Source organism: Cololabis saira, chromosome 22 (genome assembly GCF_033807715.1).
Source record: "Cololabis saira isolate AMF1-May2022 chromosome 22, fColSai1.1, whole genome shotgun sequence".
NCBI classification, from domain to species: domain Eukaryota; kingdom Metazoa; phylum Chordata; class Actinopteri; order Beloniformes; family Belonidae; genus Cololabis; species Cololabis saira.
Window position 1 is genome coordinate 14,178,915 of NC_084608.1, and position 25,966 is coordinate 14,204,880.

The following is a 25,966-nucleotide window of genomic DNA, read 5'->3' on the forward strand; positions in this document are numbered from 1 at the left end:
TCTGCTCTTTAGCTGCACCTAAAAAATGCTGTCCATGAAAGTTATGAACACAATTAGTGTCAAAGGGCAGCCCTGATGGTCTCCCACGCTTACTGGAAACAAATCTGACTTTCTACTGACAATGTGGACCAAACTCTCTCTCTGTTTATTTTGTAAATGAGTAGACCATAGCAACAGACATTGTGCCCATACTCCTGGAGCAACAGGAGAATATATATGGAAAAGAAAAAGACTGTACCCCTCAGGCTTCTTCAAGATACTGTATGACAACTGGACTCTCTTCTCCAGTAATCTTGCATAGTTCTTACCAGAGAGGCTGTGGCTCTGTGGTATCCCTGTAATATGAACATGCCCTTCTTAATAAGACAATCACTACCGCCAGTATGCCAATCCAGAGGCACTGCCTACAATATTCCCATAATGATTGCAGGGACGTGCTGCCCAAGACACCCCTACAACACCCGGAGCCTTGATGAACTCAGGGTGGACTTCATCCAGCTCTGGAGCCCGGCCAACGTGGAGCTGTTTAAGGGCCTCAGAGACCTCAGTCCCACTAATGGGCCACAGAGGATGCCAACCTTGGAGTCAACAAACTCTGCTCCCTCTGTGGCAGACATGTTGGTGGGACAAGGATTCACAGTGCAGTTGAATGATGATCCTGAATGTACTGAGAAAGCAGCTCAAGTCTTTTTGAAGAAAAAAAATGAATATTCTTCAGTGGCCAAGTACGTTGCCTGGTCTCACTGCGTTAATGAAGACTAAATTTTAGGCAGAAAGACACACAAAGAAGTATGAACTGAAGGTGGCTGCAAGGTCTGGCAAAGCATCACCAAGAAGAGAGCTCAGAATGGTCTTTTATGTATTAGTGAAACCTCATTTGACACCTCGTTTACCCAAAATTGCATTCATTTTGTGGAAAAAGTGTATAATAAGGTGTTCAAAGCTTTCATGCTCAAACCCTAAAAAACTTCCTAATTTTTCTGCTTTTAAAAGTGATGGTTATATTCACTATTACATTTAAGGTATATTACTTAAAATGATAAAAAATCCTTAATGGTAAATCCTTTATTTTTTGCAAAAGCTCTTAAAGGAAACTAAAAGTCAACATTTTGATGATAATGCATCATTTCCAATCTATTATGGTGGTGTATAAAGGCAACTAACAGAATCCCCCTTTTCATGTCCAAAGTTACTTTTATTTGGAAATATCTTCTTTTTTTTCCCCAATAAAAACATGTCAGTTTCATGAATATTTACCTCATTAAGTGTTTTAAATGTACACAACTTTATCATTAAAAGTTGTATGCATTTAAAAACTGTAAAATGTTTTCGGCTCTAACGCAGTTACTTATTTTTTAGTTTTACGCCTTCAGGACTTGCCTCTACCAGTTAAAGCATAAAGCCTTTCATATCAGTAATGTTCAGCCAAATATCATTTTTGAGTTTAGCAAAAGAAACAACAAGTGACAGCTTACACAGCACTGAGCGGGCTGTCAAGAAACACACTTGTGTGAGTCTTATTTGCCAGAGGGAGAAACCTACTGGACAGAATAAATGCTGTGTGTATACAAAACACTTTCTGAAGTAGTATCCAGTTTAGTTTCTAAAGCACAAGGTTGAGAAGACTGCTTCGGTCCCTCTTCACTGATTAACTTTGTCTTCAAATAGTCTTACGGACATTATGAATGATGAAATTCTCTGCAGAGGGTCTATTAATCTCTATTTGAACGTGTATGTCTGCAGTCTACTTATGCATTTAATATCTATATCTATGGGATTACTTTATTGCATGATGCATCAAAGGTTTTATCACCTTAAATGATTTCATGCTCAATTACACTTTACAAGAAAAAAAGCAAGAAAGCTTGAATTTCAAAGTGACCCATTTTATTGCGAAGCGGGAACCATAAATCTCTCCATCAAATGCTGTCCTTCCACCAGCCATCCATCCATCCACTTTTCATACCTGCTTCATCCTGTTCAGGGTCATGCGGGGGCTGGAATCCATCCCAGCTGTCATTGCGTGAGAGGTACGGTATACAGCCGGGCCAGGTCTCTGCCAGCTACGTAACACATAAAGAGTTACTGTACAAGAGAAGCTGCTCTCCAAAATCAATCCTACATGTTCTAAAGCAGAAAAAGATAGTTTGGCTAAATGTGGGCAGGGCAAGTAGAGTGGAAGAGCAAATGATGAACTTACATTTTAGTGAATTTATTTCTCTGTAAGATAGTTTTATTTCCACTTTGTGTCCTGTAATTGTAAAAGAGTGACCATAAGTACCAATTTTAGACACTGTACATTGTAAACTGAAATGAAATTTAAAAGAAAAACAGGTTTATGGAGCCAGAATATCTTGGAGTTTCTGCTTCTGACGGATACAAATGTTGTCCACCATCGTCTGACATTGCATTATGAATAGACAAATATCAGCCAGCTAGACTTACAACTCAGATATCAGTAATGACACAGAAAGAGAGGTATACACCTACTCCTTCACACACAGTCCCCTGGTCAGGTGCATCATATTTCAGAGGTGTCTGTCTGCTGTTTTTTGAAGCCTGCAGTGCTTCCTCGTGATTACCCTGTCACTGCTCCTTTCTTCAGCGTTCAGTCAGAAAATGAGAAGTCATACATTTGTCTGTTCATCTACTCATCCTTCACTCCCGGACTCCTCAGTTCTCTGAGAATCAGCCCCCCGTAAATGTTTTTCTGCCTCCCAAACAAAAGATGAAAGAGAGCGGAAGTACAGTGTTTGGGCTATGACAAAAGAAAATAGAATAAAAGAGGCAAGCACAAAGGAGAGGTAGTGGGAGGAGGAGGCTGATAAAGATGGATGTAATGTTCCTGGCATAATCACCAAATATGTTGGTTGTAGATGATTATTCTGGGTTTTCAAAATGTATGATGCTTGAATGCAATGCCATATTATGACTCATCTAGGAATGTGCAATAAGAGGGAACATATCTGTGTGCATCTGTGCACATGTCTGTGCCAACGCTAGAGGCCATAAAGGAGATGTGATCCACCGTGCTGTTGGATTGTCATGCTCATTTCTATTTTGATTAACGTAAAATCAACATAAAAATCAATTATTTCATAGATAGGATGGAAAATATTAGTCAATATATGCCGTAAAGGGTAGTCACACACAGACAGAGTACAAATGTAATTTTCGTCCAAGCTCAGTCACTGCCATGAAAGTACAATTTTAGAAGGAGCGAGCACATCGCAGCTGACTTCAACCTGTGGCCTACTTATGCCAACAGACGAAATCTCTTGTCAGGATGATGTATCACTATCATCATCTGCCAAGTCCAAGAAATGTGCTTATGTAGATTTTGTTTGTGGATGGCGTCTATTTCTAGAGCAGGACTGGAGCCAGACACATCCACAGCTTTAAAAGTGAATCAGTAGCTTTCACTGGTGCGGTGAGTAAGAAAATATTGAATAAAAGTGCAGTGATGCAACCAAAAACGTACCTAACCGAACCTAGAATTATAAAAACTCTTTCACTTTTTTTAAGTTTAACTGGAAAAAAACACATACCAGTGATTAACCTGTAACGTTTGACCTTTTAGTTCTTTCTTTTCATGATGTACACAGGTTATAATGTAGATGGCCTGCTTTTGTCTTCACTGCCTCCTAATTTGCTGCTTGCACGGACACCTATTGCCATGGATACATTTGCACCTTATAACTAGTACATGTCAGTTAAGTGCACCTCCGACTCACCTCATGATGCAGGTGGCATCTCTGCGGCATACCTTTCCACAAGCAGATCAGTCAGCTGATAATGAGCAGGAAACCTCAGTAACACCCATGGATCCACAGAGAGATCTGCAGTCGTTCCAGTACAAGGATTCAGTTTCTTTCTCCCCCATGTTATATCCTGTTACGCAAACACATGGTTATTTTTATTTTCTTTATTTAATAATGGCCATCTCATATGAATTCTCTTCTCCATGATCAACTTGGCGAAGAAAAGCAGTTGTACATGATGAAATCCAACCTAAGAAGATAAAATAAAAATAATGATAGTAGATTAGATTAGATTGTCCTTTATTTCTCCCTCAATGGGGACATTTGCTTTGTGCAGCAGCAGTACACTCAACACACACATGCAGGGAAAGGGTAAAAAAAGTAAAAAAAATATATATAATTACAAAATATAAACAGTATATACATTGGAATGAAAAATAAAAAGTAGTGCAGTACGGGAAAGAAAGAGAAACGGTGCAAAAAAAAGAAGGTAGGGTGTTTATGAGGTAGACAGATATTGCACATGTTGTTATTGTCCGTTGCTACGGTGAGCAAGTCTGGGTGTAGAGTCTGATGGCAGCGGGGAGGAAGGACCTGCGATGCCTCTCAGTGACACATCGCGGGTGACGAAGCCGATCGCTGATGGAGCTCTCCAGGGTTCTGACAGTCTCATGAAGTGGGTGGGAGACTTTTGAAGTTAATTATGAAGTTAAGTTTATTTGTGTAGCACATTTTCTAAGTTCAAACTGAACATGTAAATAAAGACATCAATTGCACATGATGTAGAAAATAAAATAATTTCATATAATAATTCCTACTTTTTTTATTTGATTTTACAACAGGATGATGTGACAGTGGCCACAGTTTATGTAGTAGAGTTTATTGATAAATATGACCGTAGAGACTGAAAGCACCATGACGTCAGGTTGATTCTTGTATAGGAGTTTCTGGTTTGATTATTTCAGAGATTTCTCCTGAGTTTATTCACTCAGTATGTTAAAAATATAGGAGAGCATTAGACCATTAAAACATTTAAAATGGTAAAATAAATGAATAAAAGATTGTTCAACCAGAAGCGTGTAGAACAATGATAGGAGCAGAGTAATATATTCAAACATTTTGGACTTTATTTAAATTGCTGATGCTTAAATTTTAATAGACCAGAATTCATTCAATGTCTACAAAATGTACTTACAAACTCACATGCTTTCACAGACCGTGACCATCTTGCATTAAGGCCTTAGAACCAAGTAATCAAATCTCTCTTTTGTCTTGGATGAGCTGTAAGAAATATTTGCTCATCCAAAAAATGATACCAGTGAAACACTGGATGAGTTCAGTTGCTAGATTGAGTTTGGCGGGAAAAAAAGGACCTAAAACTGACGTCTGCAGGACTCCATAGAAAAGGCCAACCTTGTCAGATGTACAATTACCTACAGAAACATTCATATATCCTGAGTAAGGTAAGAAGAAAACATTTAAGAACAGTGTCTGTAAAACCTAAACATTGTTCCAGACGAAGAAGCAGAATTGCGTGTTTTAAGGTCAAAGGAAACTTAAATAGAGATTTTATGATCATCTATGCCAATTTAAAGATCTGTAACAAAGGCTTTCGGTACTGTGGTTAGTTGTATAAACAAACTGACTGTTATTTGAAAGATGAGTTATAATTGTAAGTAAACAACCTTAAGTATTTTTTTCAGACAAGGGAAGTTAGATTGAACATAGAATTGCTTTTTCGCCCTGAGTAAATACTCAAAATTGTTATTTTTTTAAGATTGGTGTTAAAACAGCATGAGACACGAAGAAAAGCTTCCTAAAGGTAAAGAGCTATTAACAACATCAAGGGTGTCCTCCTGTAACTCTTGAGCTTGATTTTGGGGGAAACTGGAAAAAGTACTGGCAATATGGCATTGAAATACTGTTGCACACATCCGTAGATGAGGCCAAAATTAAATGTCTAATATTGTAAACTTCAGATGAGAACTACATGGAAAATGTATTACAGTTTTCTCAGAGGTGCAATTCAGTGGGAATATATTTTGGTGGCTTAACGAGTTTTGTCAATTACTAAAGACAAACTAAAGTTTTTTTTAGATATTTTCATATCGTTGTCATATTTACTGTGCAATTTTTATAGATAAGATAATCAACATGCAGCCTGGTCTTGCACCATTTACCTTCTAATCTGTGGCAGGTTATTTTTATTGCCCTCACTCTCTCTTTATTCTTCCAGGGTTTGTTTTTTTTGCAGAAATTAATTTAGTTCAAACAGATGCACTATCATCAGATATGCATGTCACTGATGAGTATTAATTGTTCACCAGATCATTACATAAAATGGTGAAGACAGGCTTAAAGAAGACAATGCGCTCATATAGCAATTAAACCGCCTTCACAAATAGCTTTTTTTTTTTTGGTTAGTTTAAAACCAAACAATTACCCAAACGACTACTGCCTACCTTCACTCCTCAATCCAGAACTACACTCCCTCTTGACAGCTCTGCTCAGCCAGTGAAAGACGCCTGGTGCTTCCACCACAACGTGGTGTGAAATCAGTAACTAGACTCTTCTCCTCCATTGTTCCCCGATGGTGAAATGAATTACTCTGTCCGATCTACAGGCTCCGTACCTACTTTAAAGAGCAAGCTAAAGACTCAGCTCTTTAAGGAGCATTTTTGCGTCTCGTAAACTTCTCTGCTCATCAGAATTAGTTATAAGATTTGTCCAGCTCTTTGCATGACTCAGTCCTGAGTAAGCTTATGACAATATGATCTTATGATGGTGTCTTTTCAGACATAGTTTTCTTGTATAATAAGCTTGTTGTAAAAAAAAAAAAAGATTCTAGCACGGGCATTGCAGCACCTGTTTCCAACTGGACCCTCAGCAGTCTGACCAGCACTGATCCAGCTGTACCCTCCTATGTGATTTTGTTGCTTGTGTTGTTCTCCTAGATGTAAGTCGCTTGTGATAAAAGTATCTGTTAAACGACAGTCGTATTAGTAGTAATCTTGTCCAAAAACAGTGTAACATGTATTCAGTATCCATAAAAAAATATAATTGTTTGTTCATGATAAAAAAAAAAAACAGAAGCAAAACCATCACCTTTATTTGTCCTAGCACAGTGTGACAAAGAATAGATAAATGATTAGGATTTAATCAGCTCTTCGCTGCTAGTTTCATCAAGCCAGGTGTCAGTGAGAAGAATACAGCTAAGCAGATGAGATGTTATGAAGTCATTAACAACAATAGGATTATTGGTAAAGGATCTGGCATTAAGGAGAGCCATCTTTAAGCAGCTTGATGAAAGGGAAGAACTATCAGTTAAGACAGGTTTTAGCTAAGGGTGACCAATGATGCTCAAATCATCATGCTTAAAATTCATATCATTTCACAACAAAAAACAATGAACTTTTTAAGAAAAACAACCACGTTTCCCTCGCCATATTCTTCATGATGCTCTTAAATTCATCAAAAAAGAATTTAAGGACATTTAGTGTCCATGTTATAAAATAAAATGTGTTTAAACATTATATATTTTGTCATCTCTAAGTAGAGATTGATATCTACAACGTAGCATTTGAGTTTACCACTTTCCGTGAAGGTTATCTGAGTTACTGCTAGATTGAAACTTTGTCCATGTTGCTTTCTCCCGATTTCCTCCGTCCCAGTGGTTCAAATTCACTTCTGACATTAAACAAACTTAAAAAAAACCTTCTCTGCACACCCAGAAGAAGAAATCAAATTAAGTGATGGGAGGATGAGTGGAAACTAAACAAGAAAAAAAAAGATTGAAGTAAAACAACCTAAGAAATAAGAAGACAGGAATTTCTATTTGATGCAATATATTCGTCATGACAGGCATGCTGGATATTGCTGTTTTTTAAATAAATGAGAAAGCAAGGAAGCACTTTGGATTGAGAAACAATGTGTCTGTGCATGAGCGTGCCTGTATGTGTGATGATCTGATCTTGTCCAAGCTGTTATCCTTTCACAGCCTGGCTGCCCTTCTCCAGCCCATCACACCACCCAGACATTCACATGCCGTCTTCATTAACCACTTGAACGGAGGTGATGATAGAAAAATTGAGGAGGTGCCTCAAGAACTGCACTTTCTTTTTCTTCTGAAGATCTGAAAATCTCCTCCACTGTGTCGTCTCCCTGTTGAGCCCTGTCACTTGTGCTGCAGCACTTTTTAGGATGAATCGAAAAACCCCAGGGCTATTAAACTTGCTGTGACAATGCTTAAAAAGCACAGGTGGTTAATTACATTAGCTATCAAATTGTTGAATTTAATTTTCCTTTTAAGCCTGGGTGATGTGTCATCAAGCTAACATGAACAGGCAGAAGCATGTTAATTCACTGCAGCTATTACAAGGCTAGAGTATATACAGCTGTGCTTTTTATACTTTGGTGTATATAAAAAACTTCATGTATCAACCCTCCACACATTCAGATGTGACTAATGAAGGCTCTCTATCAACATCCATCCATACATCTGTTTTCTGTCCGCTTGGGTTTTGGGGGGGCGTCTAATCCTGCTGTTACTGGCTGAGAGGTGGGGTACACCATGGTAAGGTCACTAGTTCACAGATCACAGGGTCACGCAGAGATGAACAAGACAAGTAATCACGTCAAATCTCTCCCTCATGAAATTTTAAATGTAGTAAATCTCACACACGCTGAAATCTTTCTGTCTTCCAACAATTGGCGTGAGGGTATAGAATAGGTTATGTGTAGCTCAAGTTATGTCCAAGCACGACCAAGTTCAAAAACCAGTACAAAAACATGGTTAGAACAAGGTACAGGGAGAAAGAAGGATTCATGTATGTATTCGTTTTTAGATATGTAAATAATTATGGGATTGGATGTATTAGTATATTACGGACTGTAAATAAGGGTTAAGGCTGAGTAACGGAGAAGGGGTAGGAATTAAATAAGCTTATGCTTCTTCCTACTGCTTTTTGGATAATCTGGATTATTTTGTTTCTTTTTTTTTTCTTTTAACATCTTCACATTGTAAATCTCAATCACAAAACCTTTAAATGTGTGCTGTAAGAGGAATCTGGAATACTCAGAGAATATGGAGAGAAAATCGACTCAAGACATTTGTGTGTGGGAAATAACGCTTGACTCAGATGAAAATTCAGATGTCCAAGCTTTCCACCAGTACTTAAATGCACCATGTACGGACGAATCTGTGAGGCTTCTTGGAGCCGTGAAAAGAGTCTCAAAACCATTTGTGCGTATCTATAGCTCTGTGCGTGTGTATCAGGCGATTCGTGCATACGTATTTAACGATATGTGTGTGTAGCAGCCTTTTTGAATTCCTAATTATCATTTTGTCCGTACTTTCGAGCAAGTTACGCACAAATTTAATAATGCGGACAAATCAGATAATACGCACACACAAATCAAGTAGTACGCACAAATCAAGTAGTACGCACACACAAATGTTTTGAGTCGATTTTCTTTCCATAAGAGAAAGCCTGTACATCCATAGGGAAGACATTCAAACTACACAAAACTCCAGACCTCCTGACACAGAATGAAATCAAATACAGTAATTATATTTATGTTTTTTAATTGAATTGACTTGATCGAATTTAATTTTATAAAGAAAAACAGATAAATATGTTAAATTAATTCAAATAAACACCATGTGACTAATTGGGAAGTGTACCAGAGAGAGTGGCATGAAAGAAATTTCTGTATTGGAGTTTGATGCCTGTAACCTGGCAACACATGTGTTTATGAAGTCACATGCGGTGCTTTGCAGCTGCATTGGTGAAGTTTATCAGAAGAAAGCATGGACACAGATTTAACAGCCAAAACAGCTCATCATCAGTGCCCAGGCGCTCTTCACAGCTATGTGTCCAGGACTACTATCCACTTTATTAGAACAAACCATACAGTCTTTTTGGAGCAACAACCCTCTTTCCTTTTTATCTGGATGGTACATTCTTCAGTTCAGGGTTTTCTGTCACATATGCTGCTACATCCAACTGTCTGGATCTATAGAGCTAGCGAGTACATTAACACTGAGATAATCATTTTAAAGAGGCTCTTTACATGCTCATATATTCAAAGCGTACTCTACATATGTACACATTTATGATTCATTTATGTCACTTATAACTTATCATGTCTGATGTTGTCCTCTTGTAGGGGCAGACGTCATCAACTTTGATGGACAGGGTGTAATATCTTATCGTTTTAAGGTAAGGAATCACTAAGTCAATATTTTTGAGGATATTCAATAAAAGTTGTACATTCAGTAAAGTTAGAAAGTGGTTTTTAAAGTCATTTGGTTTCTTTATTTATTATTTATTTTGTACAATAAACTACTTTATTTATTTTTGTCCATTAAAATGTGTTCAGGTGAAGAAGATGAAGATCATTAAGGATGTGATTGCACTGAGGTTTAAGACTTCAGAAAGTGAGGGTGTGATCCTCCACGGGGAGGGCCAGCAGGGTGACTACATCACTCTGGAGCTTCGCATGGCCAAGTTACTGCTGCAGATAAACCTGGGTGAGTAGTAAACCCAAGTCACTCTCTTTATTTTCACAGATACTTACATGCAAACCCACATTGTATTCTTACTGACTCTTAGTGACTTCTGCAACAACAGATGTGGCAGGCTTTGTATTGATAAACTGAAGACATGTTTTTATGATATTAAAAAATGCAAGTGGAAATATTTGTGGTTAATTTGTAAGAACAGCTCAAATTAAAACCTTGGAATTCAATATACAGTACATCAATACATTTGAAGTTAGCTATACACAAAACCCAACTCAAATTGTATCCCATTTGCAAGCATCGACTGATGGCATCAACTTGAGGTATCAGAGGAATAAACAGTTCAGGTTTCACAACAATCTTAATGTATCAGAATTCAAACTCACACACACACAAAACAACAAAAAACACAACTCCTTAAAACTAGTCTCATAAGGCAGAAATGTTGCTGATAGACCTCCTGCCACCTCGTGTACCAAACAACGTTACAGGTGCATGAAGGCAACACTTTGGGGTGTACCAGAAATATTCGATTAGCTGGTGTTCAAACTTGTTATATTTTTGGCTGTAATTTATGTAAAAGGGACATGATTTACAAATCTGCTAAGCAAATGGACCATCTGCTCTGAACTGAAAGAAATCAGGAAATTGTATTTATTTTTTTTCCCCTGAAAAGCTATAAAACACTTAAAATACAAGTTTTAATTTTGCGAGGACTGAAGGGATTTACACATATTTTACCAACTATATTGGTTAAATTATGATAATCATAGGTTTTAGACCGTGTCCAGCGTCTGGGTTCTTTATTTTGTCACTCATCCCTTCACACGTGTATTCCAGGCAGTAACCAGTATGGATCTATTATGGGCCACACCTCTGTGACCACCGGCAGCCTCTTGGATGACAACCACTGGCACTCAGTGGTGATCGAACGCTACCGTCGCAATGTTAACTTCACGTTAGACCGACACACTCAGCACTTCAGGACCAACGGAGAGTTTGACCATCTTGATCTGGACTACGAGGTGAGAAATAAAACACACTGAGCAACACACATCACAATCCATGCAAACATTGAGCAGGTAAGTTAATATAAAGGCGACGGTGTGGACATGTTTGTTCTATGTTTAAATAATGCATTCACTACACCTGCTCTTAAAGATACATATCAGCGTACTTGTTGACAGATGTGTATGTAGACATGGAAGAAGTTAATTAATTAATAATAAAAAAAGAAAAGAAAAAGTACTGGTAGGCGATGGACTTGGTGAAATTTAAAATTTCAGCTGACTTTTTCAGTCGTTACTGATTTCCTCGTTGCATGTGACATATTGTCAGTCAAGAACAGCTGCATGTCTCGCTCGACTGGCCACTGTACAAAGAAGAGGAGAAGAATAGTTTTTAATAGTACAAAAGTTTTTAATCAGTCAATACACAATTCTTTAATTACCCTGCTCATCAAGCAAATAATCACATTGGGTGGGGAACAAGAGTGGCAAACAGGGCTGGAGCGCACTGATTAGTTCACAGCCTCTAATCTTTGAAACAGACAAACATTTCAACAATACGCTGTCCTCCTGGTGGGTGGTTTCGGGGTTAGATGTATGAATGTGCTGCACATACATCATAAGGCCTCCATTTAAAAAAAAAAAGAAAAAAAAAGGGGGGTGATTTGTATTCATGTTGGAAAAATTGGATTCTAGTTGCTTGCTTGAACTGAACTGGCTTGAAGGCTTTGCTTCAATGATAATTGCAATGCTTTTTATTTGTGTTTTGAAAAATGACAATAGAGTTGAGCTTCAGGCTTCTAGAAAACTCAGAAATCCGTTTCAGGAGCTGTCGACTGTGCCTGCGTTACAAGCGTTTGTATTGTATTGTATTGTTGCTGTTAATACTGTTGATGGAAGCAATCTGAACTCTCAGAATCAGCTGGAAGTCAAAACAAGGTTGTCCGATTATTTAAAATCATTGAGTCTCTCCTTTTTACCTTTATGTGCTTCTTTCATCAGACTATTCCTGTTTCATCCTAATCACTTGACCAAATGATTCTCTGATTTGTGACTGTATTTAAACATCTCATCGTTGGTGGTCAGTACTGTACAATGCCACCACAGAGGAAATTGAATATCGGTTTCTGACCGTGGTTTGGTGCTAATCTATAAAACTCACATAATTAACACCATTCTGTAATGGAATTCAAAGAGTTCAGCTGATGATACTGAAAAGAGGAAATTGATTGTGGACTGGTTATGGATATGGGAGCATGCATGCACAAGCACAGTGGGGTTGTGTGTGGCAAAATGCATGCGTATGTTTGTTTGCTATGTGTTTGTGTCGATAAATGTGCGTGTATCGGTTTGCCCTTTGCAGAATATTGCTGAGACGACTGATCTATTCCAGTGTTAAGTGGGATGCTGAGAAATGGGGCAGGACAAAGCGTAGTCCAATTAAAACTGAAGCTGTTGAATTAAAGGATCTGCAGGGAAATCTATACAACTTGGTGTACTGTACCAGGAAGTGTGTGTGTGTGTGTGTGTGTGTGTGTGTGTGTGTGTGTGTGTGTGTGTGTGTGTGTGTGTGTGTGTGTGTGTGTGTGTGTGTGTGTGTGTGTGTGTGTGTGTGTGTGTGTGTGTGTGTGTGTGTGTGTGTGTGTGTGTGTGTGTGTGGTATGATGTTTCTGCAGTGCATCCTGAATGCATCCTAGTAATGGAATTGCCAGTCTCTTTCCCAGACTGCCAAACTGTGACAGGCTTTTAGTCAAAGTATATCACTCTTCTCCATTTGGTCCACACCCTCCATTGTGCGCATGTGTCTCTGTGTCTGTTTGCATGCATCTGTGTGTCTTCAGCTTCCATTTAAGCTCGTAGACTAAATATCCGGGTGCATCTGAGTCTACCCTTGGCGGTAATTACCAAGTGTACTGGAGCGTCGCCGAAGACACATACACAGCACAAACATCAACAGACTTGCACACAGACAGACAGACAACTCCACATTGCCTGGCAGTTGCACACAGCCCTCCATCATCTTTGCTTCCTTTAGCGCTCAAAGCTGTAACTAAAATAACATTTGAAAGAAAAAACTGGAAACGGGTATAACTGTTTGAAAAATATGAAATGGAGTTTATATTTCCATCAGTCTGATGTCTTTTGGCATTTTGCACCAGACGTTTACTACCTGTTCATTAATCTACCTGTCCTCGTCTCAATGCTTTAACCATCACATTTGCTTTCCTCCAATGATTGTCTACTTAATTTGAGGCTTTCGCACGTTACATCTGCTACACATACTGTAGCTCGTGCCATTCGTCATCTCCAAACGATGCTTTTTTTTCAGATTTGTGTTTATTACTATAGAATAGATTCTTGGGTTATATTCACTGGTGCTTTCACATATAAAACAGCTGGCAAACAGTACTTGTCATAAACTCAAAGGTTCCACAACAACAGGACATTTCAGACAATATATATGCAGTTTTGATCTTTCTCCAACTGCGCTTGTCTTCCCATTTTGTTGTCAACGAAGTCATTACACTTTAGGACAAGGCACCACAAAGTCCATGCCAGACGTGCTTGACTGTTAGACATTATGTGAAGAATCTCAGCCTGTATATCTCAAGGTTTATATCAGTATTGGCAAAACAAAAAACAACCGTTGCTTGAGATCTGACCTTTGTGACAAACATGTAAAAATGCAAGTCAAGCTAAATTTGAAACACCTGTTCAAAGAGGTCACTGTGTTGTAGAAGCCTTCTTACTGTTATGACCAAATGTCATGATCCTCTGTATTTTCCCAGCCTCCAGGCTTTGATTGCAGACTCTACAACCTCCCTGCAGACCTCAGGGAGACTGATACTCTGCGAGTGAACAACTTTTCAGATAAACATCGGTTGTTTGACTCAGCCAGTCAAACATATTCCACCTCCTCACTTTGAAAAGCATTCGCTGCTTTGGACATATATCTAGAAATGCCTTGCTGAGTTATGAAATGTCATTAAATGAGCTTTGATCATCAGTAAATTCCAGTCCAATACAGAGCCAGCACTATTGTGGACAGACCAGCATGGTCTCTGGTTCATGAGATGTTGCTGTTCTCTAACTTCCTCGCTTTTTGTTTCTTACTTCTTTAATTGTTTGACCCAGAAAGGGGTTTGCGTCCTATGGTCAGTATCGTCCTGAGCTTTTTGGGCTAGGTGGTCATTTACTATTTTTCAGTTTATCTGTTTCTAAGAGCTTTAACAATCATAAACAAAGCTCTTATCATTGATATATTTCTTGTTAATAATGTGTATTAATGTCCCCCTATTTGTTATCTTTCTTCTATTTAATACTGTCAAAACACTTCACTTTAGTCCAAGAATCAACTTTCATCTTTAAGTGAAACACTTTAAAGGAGACCTATTATGGCATCTAATACCTACAGTATTTTAAACAGGCCTTGAATAGCTTAAAAACAAGCTTTTGATTTTTTTTGCTAAATAAATTAGAAATGCAGCCTCTGAGCCATGTCTGCAGCATCCCATTCTCTAACATCATTATCTATGAGGGATTCTGAGTGGGCGGGGAGGCTATGATAATGAGGCACTGTGCTGATTGGCTGCCTGAATGACGCGTAGAAAATGGCGGAAGCTCCAGCCGGCGGAGTTAGTTGCGGGTGTTGTTTCACGCATCGGAGGCCAACCTATGTAAATTGCTCCCGTCGTTACGTAACGACGGGAGCAGAATCTGAACGGCTTGTAGATCCACATCACACTGGATGGCTCATCCGGGCGGCTGTACAGACACTGCAGAATTTGGTTGCTTTCCTCCTTCTCTGAGTTGGCAGGCTGAGGGGAGACCACTTTATATATGTTAAAGCAAGAGAAAATGTGTTTTTCATAATAGTTCTCCTTTAACACCTGCCCAAGAAACTTTTAGCAACTAAGATTCAAAAGATGTTCTTACTTTCCATTCCCCTTGTGGTTGCATATCAGAGAGTGGCAGTGAAACTGATCACTTCTGCAGGAGACTTGTAACCGCACTCTAAAAAAAAGCTTCAGTAAGATCATCAGGTGGGTGCCCTTTGATTTGCTCCAATGATCAAATCATAACGCCTCCAGTGGGCTCATCAGCAACATCTGGCATCCCGCGTGTGCCCCCCTCTGTTCTGACCCCTTCCACATACTCTTCTTCTGGTGCAAAGAAACATCTACAGAGAAACTATTAGCAACTAAGATTCAGACCATTTACTTTATAATTTTTCTGTTTATCTTGTTGTTGCATATCATAAACAATAGTCTAATTTTGCAGGTGACATGTAACTGCACTCATCTACAAACATTGGGATCTAAAATAAACAAGTACACCAGCTGCTCATCTCTTGTTACGTCACATATCATGTTATATAACTAGACACCTGTTTACCTGATCAGCGGAAATATGTAAGATAATGCCCAGCTTTTACGGTTTGTCTGGTCTAGTTTTATAAATTAACTCCGCCATTACCATCATCACATTTTGTCTGTGTTCAAGAGTTTTTTGTGGTTTAAAATTAGACGGTCCACAAAAAAGTCACCAAAGTCTACGCCTGATTTATGGTTCTCAGTCAACTCAGCACCAAGGGAATGCTGTTCCCCCTTGTGGCGTTGTGTTCCTTTTGAAGTTCTGCATTGAGGTCGTATGCGTTGGGAAGTGCCGCAAAGCAATTCACTGCCAAAATGTGAGGGTTTGTCGAGTTTCAGAAGGATCATTCATGAAAACGTGTGAAACTCAGTTGAGTGTTCATCTGATTTCACATTTGGCCAGAGGGAACAATGGCGTGAAAGGACATGTTGGACTTGTGGAATGCTGTTTTTTTAAAATACTTTTTCAATCAGGTGTTCTTCATCTTGGTCCATTCCTGTTTAGTCCGCTGTTTACGGCCCGGCTCCAGCAAAATGGCGATGGAAATAACGAAAGTAGTAAAGTGCCAGAAATGTAATACATCGGACCACTCACCGCCCTTACAGTCTGTGTCACCTCACCATGTAGTCAGATGCATAAATTAGCCCTAACCTGATAATAAGGGAACCTTTCAGACTTGGCTAACAGACAGCTATCACCAGTCCATCCTCGAGGGCTTAGTGCTCTTAATCCAGAAAGATGAGTTTATGTGAACATAAACCTGCGGTGAGTCACTGCATTTTGGCCATCTAGTAATATTATATTCCTCTACACTTGGTGGTAATGTTGATGAAAGCTGCACAAGCTGCCAGTTAAAACAGAGTAAAATGAATGAAAACTGTGAAGAGAAAACATGAGTAACTGCTAAAGGTGTTTGGTGCTGCACATGTTGCATTACTCCTTTTAACTAGACTCCATCTCGTCCTCATTTTCTTTGAGACGGTTTAAAATAGTTTGCTTTGGCAGTCATTCTTATTCGGGCATTTTAAGGTACATCGCCTGTCTTCCTCGCAGCAGGTGTCACAGCCATGTAGAGTGCTCTGAAAGGGAAAACCCCGTAAGTAAGGTCATAACAGAGCCATGCTCAAAGGTCTCTGCGCCCATACCTTTTGTAATTTAGCTTTATGTCTCCGTAAACCCTGAAAACCGTTTCTAACACCAAAAGAGGGTTTGTACCACACAAAAACTGTAGTAACACTCGGCTTAAAAGTTAAGAAGAACATATTGCAATAAGTTCTGTCAGTATTAAAGCAAGTGTGCCGAAATTAAAGCCCACCCTCGGTACATTAATGTAGAATTAATTATTTTACTCAGTAATTCTAGGACCCTTTAGCAAACAAATTAATACATTACCATAATTAATGGATTCACTGATAGAATGTAAATTGGATGTAAAATGAATAAATGACTAATTGGATGTAAAATAATTCCTAATATGTTGGTTTTCTCTTTTTACCTTTTTTTGCCCTCTGTCTCTCTCTCTCTGTTCTGTCTCTGTCTCTATCTAGCTGAGTTTCGGGGGGATGCCTTACAGTGGGAAGCCAGTAGGTGGTGGGAGGAAAAACTTCAAAGGCTGCATGGAGAGCATCAACTACAATGGAGACAACATTACAGACCTCGCCCGCAGAAAGAAACTAGACACCTCCAGCTTTGTAAGCCAAACATGCTTTCACTCCCCTGCATGCACGCATAAATAAACAATATACAGATACAACACCTATGGTAAAGCCCCACAGTGACATCGCATTCACTAAGACAGCTGAATACTTAACATGCTCTCTGTCACTTTAACCTGACCTGAATGTGGGGAAGGGGCAAATTAGTCACGGCACTGAAACAGTTTAACAGATTCATAATTAATAAGACATACCTGACCCATCGGTGACCCCTCCATGTGTTTACTTGCTGGCGGCGTGCTCTCTGTACTCCCTGTTGTTTTGGTGCCTGACATTTCACTGTAACCTACAAAGAACGGGGCAAAGTAAATATTTAAATGCCTTTCTTTCTTTTCATCAAATCCATTCTTCTTTGAATGACTACCTAATGAATACCTAATACATAACCCAGGCTTGTCCAGTTGCAGTCCTCAAAGGCCACTGTTCTGCATGTTTTAGATGTTTTCCTGCTTCAACCCCAGATTCAAATGAACATGTCATGAACGGACTTGTGCAGACTTTGGTGACAAGCCGATGTTCATCTATTTATTTGAGTCAAATTTGTTGACGCAAGGAAACATCTAAAACGTGCAGGACAACAGCCCTTAAGGACAAAGCAATTTCTGGGGTATTTTCCAGTAAGAACCCACTTTGACGAGTATTACATGCTGTAAAGGCTCCTTGTGGCTTAGCAAGAAGTGACTCTTATAACTCTTGCTTACTGTGGGATACAAAATAATTTAGCTTATGTCTTTACAATCAGTCTCTTGTCAATTTATAACTATCTCATTATATAAGGTATCCTCTTTTAATCTTTAATGATATAGCTTGATATTTACCATGTTAAATATTTCAGATCCAAAGTCTTCACCAGAAGCCCTCTATAGAGTACTTAAGAAAAGAGAGGAACTCTTTTTTTCCGTGAAATTCTTCGTTTTTTTCAACAAGTTTGTAGATCATTGTGGCCAAAAAAGTTATTTTCTACCTCTTCAGCTAAGAAGATTTATTTTTTCAAAACAGGGATTGTGATTTGTGTCCCTGGCAGTCCTGCAAACATTCCTCTGTGAAACATTTATTTCTCCTCAAGATATGGACCACCAACGTTTTTGTCATCATTTCTCCATCACATTATACACAAAGGAAACAAATATACACAAAAAAAACCATCCATCTGTATCTGCTGGAACCAATCCAAAGCTGTTGGTTGGAAGGTACACCCCCTGCCAGGATTTGAACCCAGAACCTTCTCCTATATTTTATAAAACTTTACGATTTTTTCCAATTAGGTTCTTCTGCTAATTATTTCAAAGTTCAAAGTTCAGTTATTTATGGGCGTGAGTGTCTGCTGACTGTTTGGAAAAGATTTAGGTTATCTGATAATTTATTATGCTCCAAAACATTTTCTCAACCTCGTGTTCAGGCCGTAGTTCTAACAAATTAATTAAGATCAGAGCTCAAGTCTTTTGTGGCCCACATGCTTGGATGGCGCTTATTTCTATTGTCTTTCTTGTTTTGTTTTAACTCCTGAATTGTACACACACACACACACACACACACACACACACACACACACACACACACACACACACACACACACAAAAGGAAATCTCCTTCTTTACGTTATCTGAAGATCAGCTCATCTCCACAGAATCCTATTTTACTCCTATTAAGTAAACTGTTCAAATTGATAGCTTTTTATTTGTTTTTCTTTTTTTAACCAAAAGGCATGCACCCCATTACAGGCTTATTGTCTCGCCCGCGTTTATTCCGATTTAACAAATGGGTTGTGGCACTAATCAAGTTCATTAAAGCTGCAGCTCTTATTGGCTTTGACTCACATGGGCATTCAATTCTAATCAAAACAGATCCACGCTCAGATTTTAGAAAGTCACACACACAAACACAATAAGGAATGATCTAGCTCAGGAAGCAGCCCTATATTGTGTGTTTGCTAGTGATTCGATTAAGAGCAACTGGTTGAAGGAGCTCAGTCGTAATAGTTCTTGAGTTACACAGTCAAGTGTGTTTTCGTCCAGGACACCCAGGGATAGAGAGCCGTTTGGGGCATAAAGAGTCTATGTCATGTCATTCGCTGCCCAAATATCTAATTATTGGTGCTTTAAAAAAGATCATAAAGTTCATTGAAGTTTATTTGATCATCGAAAATTAAAATTGTATCTACAAACTTTTCAAGAAAGTAGGAGGTGTACAGGAGGAAGCTAGAGAACAACGTAAGGGATTTGTGGTCAGGGAAGAAGAGGATCACACGCTTCATGCAGAAGGAGGCTCAGCTCGATGGAAGTCTGGACAGAGCAAATTAACTGAACACATTCTTTGACAAGTTAGGTTTAGAAACAATCCTAGCATCCTCCTCTCCTGCCTCCACCCAAACAGACCTCCCATCCTCTCTTTACCCACAGCTTCCCTGTTCCTCTTCAGCTGTCTCATCTTCCACCTCTGCCATGGATAATTGTGCTGCTCCACTGTTGTCTCCTACCACATCAGGAGATACCTCAATGTTCACCTGGACAACAGACTGGACTGGAGTTATAACACTCATGCTGTTTATAATTAGGCATGGAGATGACTGTTCTTCATGAGGATACTTAGGTGCTGTAGCATTTGCTACAAGATGCAAGATATATGAACTATTAGTCTTTCATGGAGAGTGCAGTCACACAGTCATCTGTTGGGGAAGCACCATCAGAGACGGTGACCTAAAGAAACCGGACAAACTGAGAAGGCTGGCTCTGTTCTGGAGCCTCTCGCATAATGTAAAGGATCATGGGCAACCCTGAGCATTCTCTTCGTAACGCACTGATTCAGCAACTTCGGTCAGAGGCTTCTTCAGGTCTTCTGCAACAAAAACCGCAACAGGAGATTCATCCCGTCCACAGCAGTTAACCTCTTCAATGAATCTTTGAAAAGACTTAAATCATGAAAACTACCGCAGCAATTCATTTCCCTCAATAAGTTATATTTGAATTTAATTTGAATTCATTTATAACCTGCAACTTTTGTTTTAAAAACCTGTCTGAAACCTAAGGATTTGAACATGCGGAGGCTAGTCCCAGAGCAACGAACGCCCGGTGAACAGAAACGATTCCAGCATTGAAAACTGTGACAAAGCTCCGCTACTATTGCTAATTCTTTTCAGAGTAACGGGGAAAGTTCCCCACTGGCAGGCCTGGGGTTTCGTGTAGGAAGAACTGCTCAACTTTCATACTAAAAGATATCAGATATACGATTTCATACCGAATCTGGAAGAGCAGTCAACGCATACATTTTCAGATGTATGAAACAGTGCACACACTTGTTCCTGCACACATTTCCTTGATACACCCCAGCTGCTGGGGAATTCAGCATACCACTTGGACTGCCCTCTCACCTCCCATTAATAACAATGCAAATGAGCAGAAATACAAGCTGTCACCTGTCTCCAAATAACAATTACAAACACAACAGAAATGTGATAAAAGAGGACAAATATCACCGAATGTAAAACTGATGTACCAGAGTTGGAAGCAAGACAAAATCTTTCCTTTGGTGGTATTTCCTCTAGTGTAAGTACTAAAGGAGTGGGACTGTGTGAAGGCCGTCAATGCAGTAGGATCGTAAAACTGCACCAGAGCCAAAATAAAGAAGAAAATGTTCCGACATCAAAGTTAACGTAACAAGAGTCGCTGCATATCGGTGTTGCAGCAACAGTAGGAGGTCCAGGTATGTTGGAGCTAACGACCAATGAGAAGAAATCAGCCTCCTGCATCGGAGTAGCTACACTTTTTGGCATCCTGCCAGTGCATTCCAGTATCTCAGGAATGATCAATTATATTAATTCATACCAACCAAACTTTTAGAGACGTTAGATTCATATTAAATAGACTTCAATAGGGAATCAGCTTTTCGCTGCAGATTGCATTTCAAAGCCTGTTCAGCCTCAGCCTCTATGGGAAGTTTTCTTGTACCTTGCTGTTATCTGGATTAGTCTGTCCTATATGGCTGCCATGGCGTGGCTCAGGGATGGCTGAGAGATGCCTGACCAGTCATCCAGCTCCTGCTAAAAGTCTTGTGTGGCTGGGAACCTAAATGTGGTGAGGACTTGTACTGACGGTGGCATGGTGTGCCTTCCCCTAGTCTCTCTGTATGTGCTGACACCAGTTCAGCAGAGATCCAGAAAGATTGCTCTTCGTAACCTAAATCAGCTAATGAGACAGTCGTCCTCCTGGGCCAGCAGGTCAGCATGGTCCCTGAAGACATGCTCCCTCCAAATACTCCAATGTCTTCAAGTTGTGCCCGAACTGCCATGGTTGTACAATTATGTGCAATTTAACGCAGCCATATATCCAGAAGGCATGTACCTGTCTAAGCTTGTCAAATTTAAAACTAATCTCATGTGACTTGTTCTTAATAAATATGATCATCAGTTTTTTTCTCAGTGAGAATGATAGTACATTTCATTTCACGTGCGCGTGGATGTCTGCACTCTTTGTATATAATTACTCATCCATGTTTTTTCACATCTGCATGTGACATTAACAGGGAGACCGTATTAATTTACTTCAGGTTTAGACCGTGGCAATCATATAAAGGCATAACATATGTGGAACAATTAGGTTACATGTGGTTTTGCTTCATTGTTAGATTGTAAATTATTACAGTAAGTGCTTAAATATGTGAACAAAATAATGTTCTCAAATCCCATTTGACTTTAGGAAATTTAGGGAAAACATGTTTTGATGTATAAAAGCAATAGTTCAGCACTGCCAAATGATATAAATTGCATGGCGGTGCACACAAATCCATGCAAAGTTGATTTGAGTGCATCCCAACGTGTGCCTTGAAGATGGTGTATGCAACTTATTCATGTAAATGCACCGTCAGTACATGAGGTCTATCTCTCCCTTGGTCCCAGCTGCTACTGCATAAAGAAAAACCCAATTAGATGCAGATGGCACTGCTCCCTGAACCGCTGCTCCACAGCATCCCCTACAGCTGAGCTGAAGCCACACCCCACCACCACAAAAGCACTCAAAGTTACATTACATACTAACAAATGAACCCACATACCAGTTAACAGAGTGAAGACCAATCACCAACATGTTGTCTTTTTCTTTCTTTGTCCTTCTCTTTTGCTTAATCTGTGCAGCGTAACCTGTCTTTCTCCTGTATGGAGACCCACACTTTCCCAGTCTTTTTCAACGCCACCAGCTTCCTGCAGCTGCCGGGTCGAGCCAATCATAACACGGTATCAGTGGGCTTCCAGTTTCGTACGTGGAACCCCGATGGCCTCCTCCTCTTCAGTAACCTTGACGATGGCACGCTGGAGATCTCCCTGGAGGACAGCAAGATTATTGTTCATATCAACGTGACAAAGGCAGCCAAGAACTACAGAGCAGACTTAGCTTCAGGTGAGTTGGTTTTTTTTATACTTTTTTTTTTACTCATCCACGTGTTTTGACATGAAAAAAAGAAATGTGTTGCTATGCCAACTTATCTTTGTCAAATTTCTTCTCAAGCTGAACAACAAGGCACTTAATTACAGAATCCACTGCTGTTAATGTTTGCTCATCAAAATAATCTCCAAAAGTCATAAAATCATTTTCTATGACTTGGAATTTTATTAAAATTCCACGGAGACAAAATAATCCTATATTTATTCCATGGAAAGATAATTACTTGCAAATCAATACGACTGTTACAGTAATTTATTCTCTTTTGATTATCTTTAGTCCTTTATTTTCATTAATATTGATGCATTTATTGTCAATGAATGATGTACTTTTCAACATAATTTGATGCACATCATTAATGTTTGGTTAAAGCTGAATTAAAGGGACTGCTTTGACCCATTTTAATCCTAATTTAACTGAAATACACTGCTGTTTGCTTTCATTAGTTATAAAACGCACACCAGCAGCATTGATAGAAGATCCAGCGATAGAAAAGGATTTCCATCAAACAAGAAAAACACAGTGAATGATGCTTTTATGTTGCAGAAATAGTATTTCTACTTCGATAGACATGACAGGTTGTTGGTAGAGTAACAACACAGACGTTCTAACTAAAAGTGCGTATTTGATTGGTACTTGATTTGTGTGGGATACTTTTTCTGGGCTGAAATTTCAGCTCTAACTTTGAAGTTAGATTTAAAGTTTTAAAGTTACGCAAAAAAATAAGCAAAATAAAAGTAGGAATGTTTAATTTTCAAACACGACTCTGTTTAAAAGCCCTTTTCATTACTCTGTGTGTATCGTCCTGCCCTTTTCCCTTCCCCTTCCTCTCTGATCTTGTTTCTTCCCCTACCCTTCCTTCATCCCACAATCTTTGGCTTTCCTCAGACACACTCATTTATTCTGTCCACTGTTGCTTTAATAGACCATTATGCCCAGTGGTAGGGATTAGTACACTTACCCTCGAGGCTAATTGGGACTGAGTCCACGATTACATCAGAACACTATGGCCCATGGACCCACAAACTCCTCGGTTTTGATTCTGTTATTAGTATCTCTTAGAAAGGAAGGCATACTGGCTTCTAGCTTCAATAACACAGTGGGAGTTCAGCAGACTTGTAATGAAATGCTTAGTGCCACTTGATGGCAAATAAGCTGGAGAGAGGCGTGCAGATGCACACCCACTAAGGGGAAGACCAAAGGCAAGAGAAAATACAGGTTTCGTACATAAACTACACAATCTATTTTCCTTTTCCTAGCTGTTAGTGAATAAAAATTTAACACAGATGTATACATTCATGCATTTTCTGGGAGGTAAAATTATTTCTATATACATGCCACAATGTGGATCTTTTTATCTTCCAAATTTCAAAACATTAGACTTTTCAACCGTGCAAGTCATCAAAAGTGCTTCGTGTTTTATGTTTGCAGTTTCAGAGAATCTACTATTATATTGTAATGTTCAGTATTCTATTTGAAAAGCACCTGGATGAATTGAGAGCTCCAGGAAAAGAAAAGGTTGAGTGGATGAAGAAAGGGCGATGAGTGAAAGAAATACACCATATAAACACTTGGGAGCAGCTGCGGCTCAGGCGGTACCCAAGAGGTGGTTGTTCAGTGTGCAGTGAGACTTTCTTGTGTAAGACACTGTTGCACCTGTCCACCTGATTGTGCAACAGAAATAACCTTGTATGTCTCAAATGAAAGTACCCCCCCCCCCACACACACACACACACGAACACATTCAAAATGTGTCTGCAGATATTTATTACACTGCAAGTTATCGCAACAACTTGCCGTGATAGTTTGGACTTGTGAGATAATGCTCATCTATCCTAAAATGTTTCTACCTAGCTCCTCCTCTCCAACAAATAAAACTAAGAGGAACATGGGGAATATGAGCAGATGAGCTACATTAGACTGTGGGTGGTGTTGCTGTGATCTGTGGGATGAGGGATTTGGGATTGTTGTGTCTCATTTTCCCCCCTGTTTTCCTTATCTCAACAATTTTTTCAACTTCTCTTTTATTAAATTTCATCACTCATTTTTGGGGGAATTAACAACAGCTCTGACAGTGTAGGGCTTTAACGTGTTTTGATGGCATAAGCAATATTTAAAAAAAAGAACTCGATTCGATCTTGCCTTTGTTAGATATAAACTCTATCATGAAATGATTAAGTCAAAAATTGAAGAGAAAAAGCCAATGAAAATGGATTATCTTGTATGTGATACAGAAATCTCAAAATGAACCTCTGAATTAATGTTATCTCTGTAGCGCCCTAAAATATTGCAGTTTCACAATAAAGATATGAGAATGTGCACATTTCTCATGTTCAGGTTTCTACATGTTCCAACCACACTGTTAATAGCCAGTTGTTTGGTGATGTGGACAAACACACCTCTACACACTTTCTACTCAGCCTGAGCCGCAGTCTCATTTTTTTTTTAATGGTGGTTAAGAGGCTTTACTCTGATTACCTTCTTGATTAATTATCAGAATATTGGGCACCAGCATTGTTACCATGGAAACAACATTCCCCATTGACAGGCTTTTTGCAGGAACCAAGAAATATTGTTTTCAAGAGGTTCTCAACCAACAAAGTAAACTCATATGTTTTTGTGCGGGCTTTTATACAAAGACAAAAACATGTAAGTAGCAGTAATTAATCTTAATGGATTAAACACTCAACAACATTTTCCATAAAAGATGAGAGCATAGATTAGCTTTTACTTGCACACTTTCTTTTACATAATAGCAATATTAACAAGCGACAAAAACATAATCATAGATGCAGCAGACTGATATTAAACACATTTAACTTCACCACTCACAAGTTTTTGCTTTCATCTTTAAAATGTCTGATATTTTTCATGGTTTCACTGTTTTTCTCATTTCATTTTTTTACTTTTTAAGTTTATGATAAACATGTTATGTGCATGCAGTTGTAAATGTAGTGTTTTCCCTTCTCAGTAGTATGAAAAAGGTTTATTATAATGTAATTACCTTTTCATCTGCTGTTCTGGCTTGCTGTTAAGTTATATTATTTTTATTAGTACTAGTAGTAAAAAATAATACTATAGCAAATACTATGGCTTTGTCTGACGTAAGGTATATTGCAAGAAAAGGAGTCATTGGCAGCACAGTTTCTACCTCTGA

General features: G+C 38.9%; 1 protein-coding gene across 2 annotated transcripts in view; it reads left to right on the forward strand.

Moving 5' to 3' along the window:
- Nucleotides 1–25,966, forward strand: part of cntnap2a (contactin associated protein 2a) — a 412,736-nt gene that overhangs the window by 222,659 nt on the left and 164,111 nt on the right. For both annotated transcript variants that reach the window (XM_061713895.1, XM_061713896.1), the window contains exons 5-9: nucleotides 9,930–9,982; nucleotides 10,143–10,293; nucleotides 11,125–11,309; nucleotides 17,213–17,356; nucleotides 22,506–22,767. In XM_061713895.1, coding sequence (XP_061569879.1) covers nucleotides 9,930–9,982; nucleotides 10,143–10,293; nucleotides 11,125–11,309; nucleotides 17,213–17,356; nucleotides 22,506–22,767 — 795 coding nt within the window. The remainder of the gene's footprint in view (nucleotides 1–9,929; nucleotides 9,983–10,142; nucleotides 10,294–11,124; nucleotides 11,310–17,212; nucleotides 17,357–22,505; nucleotides 22,768–25,966) is intronic.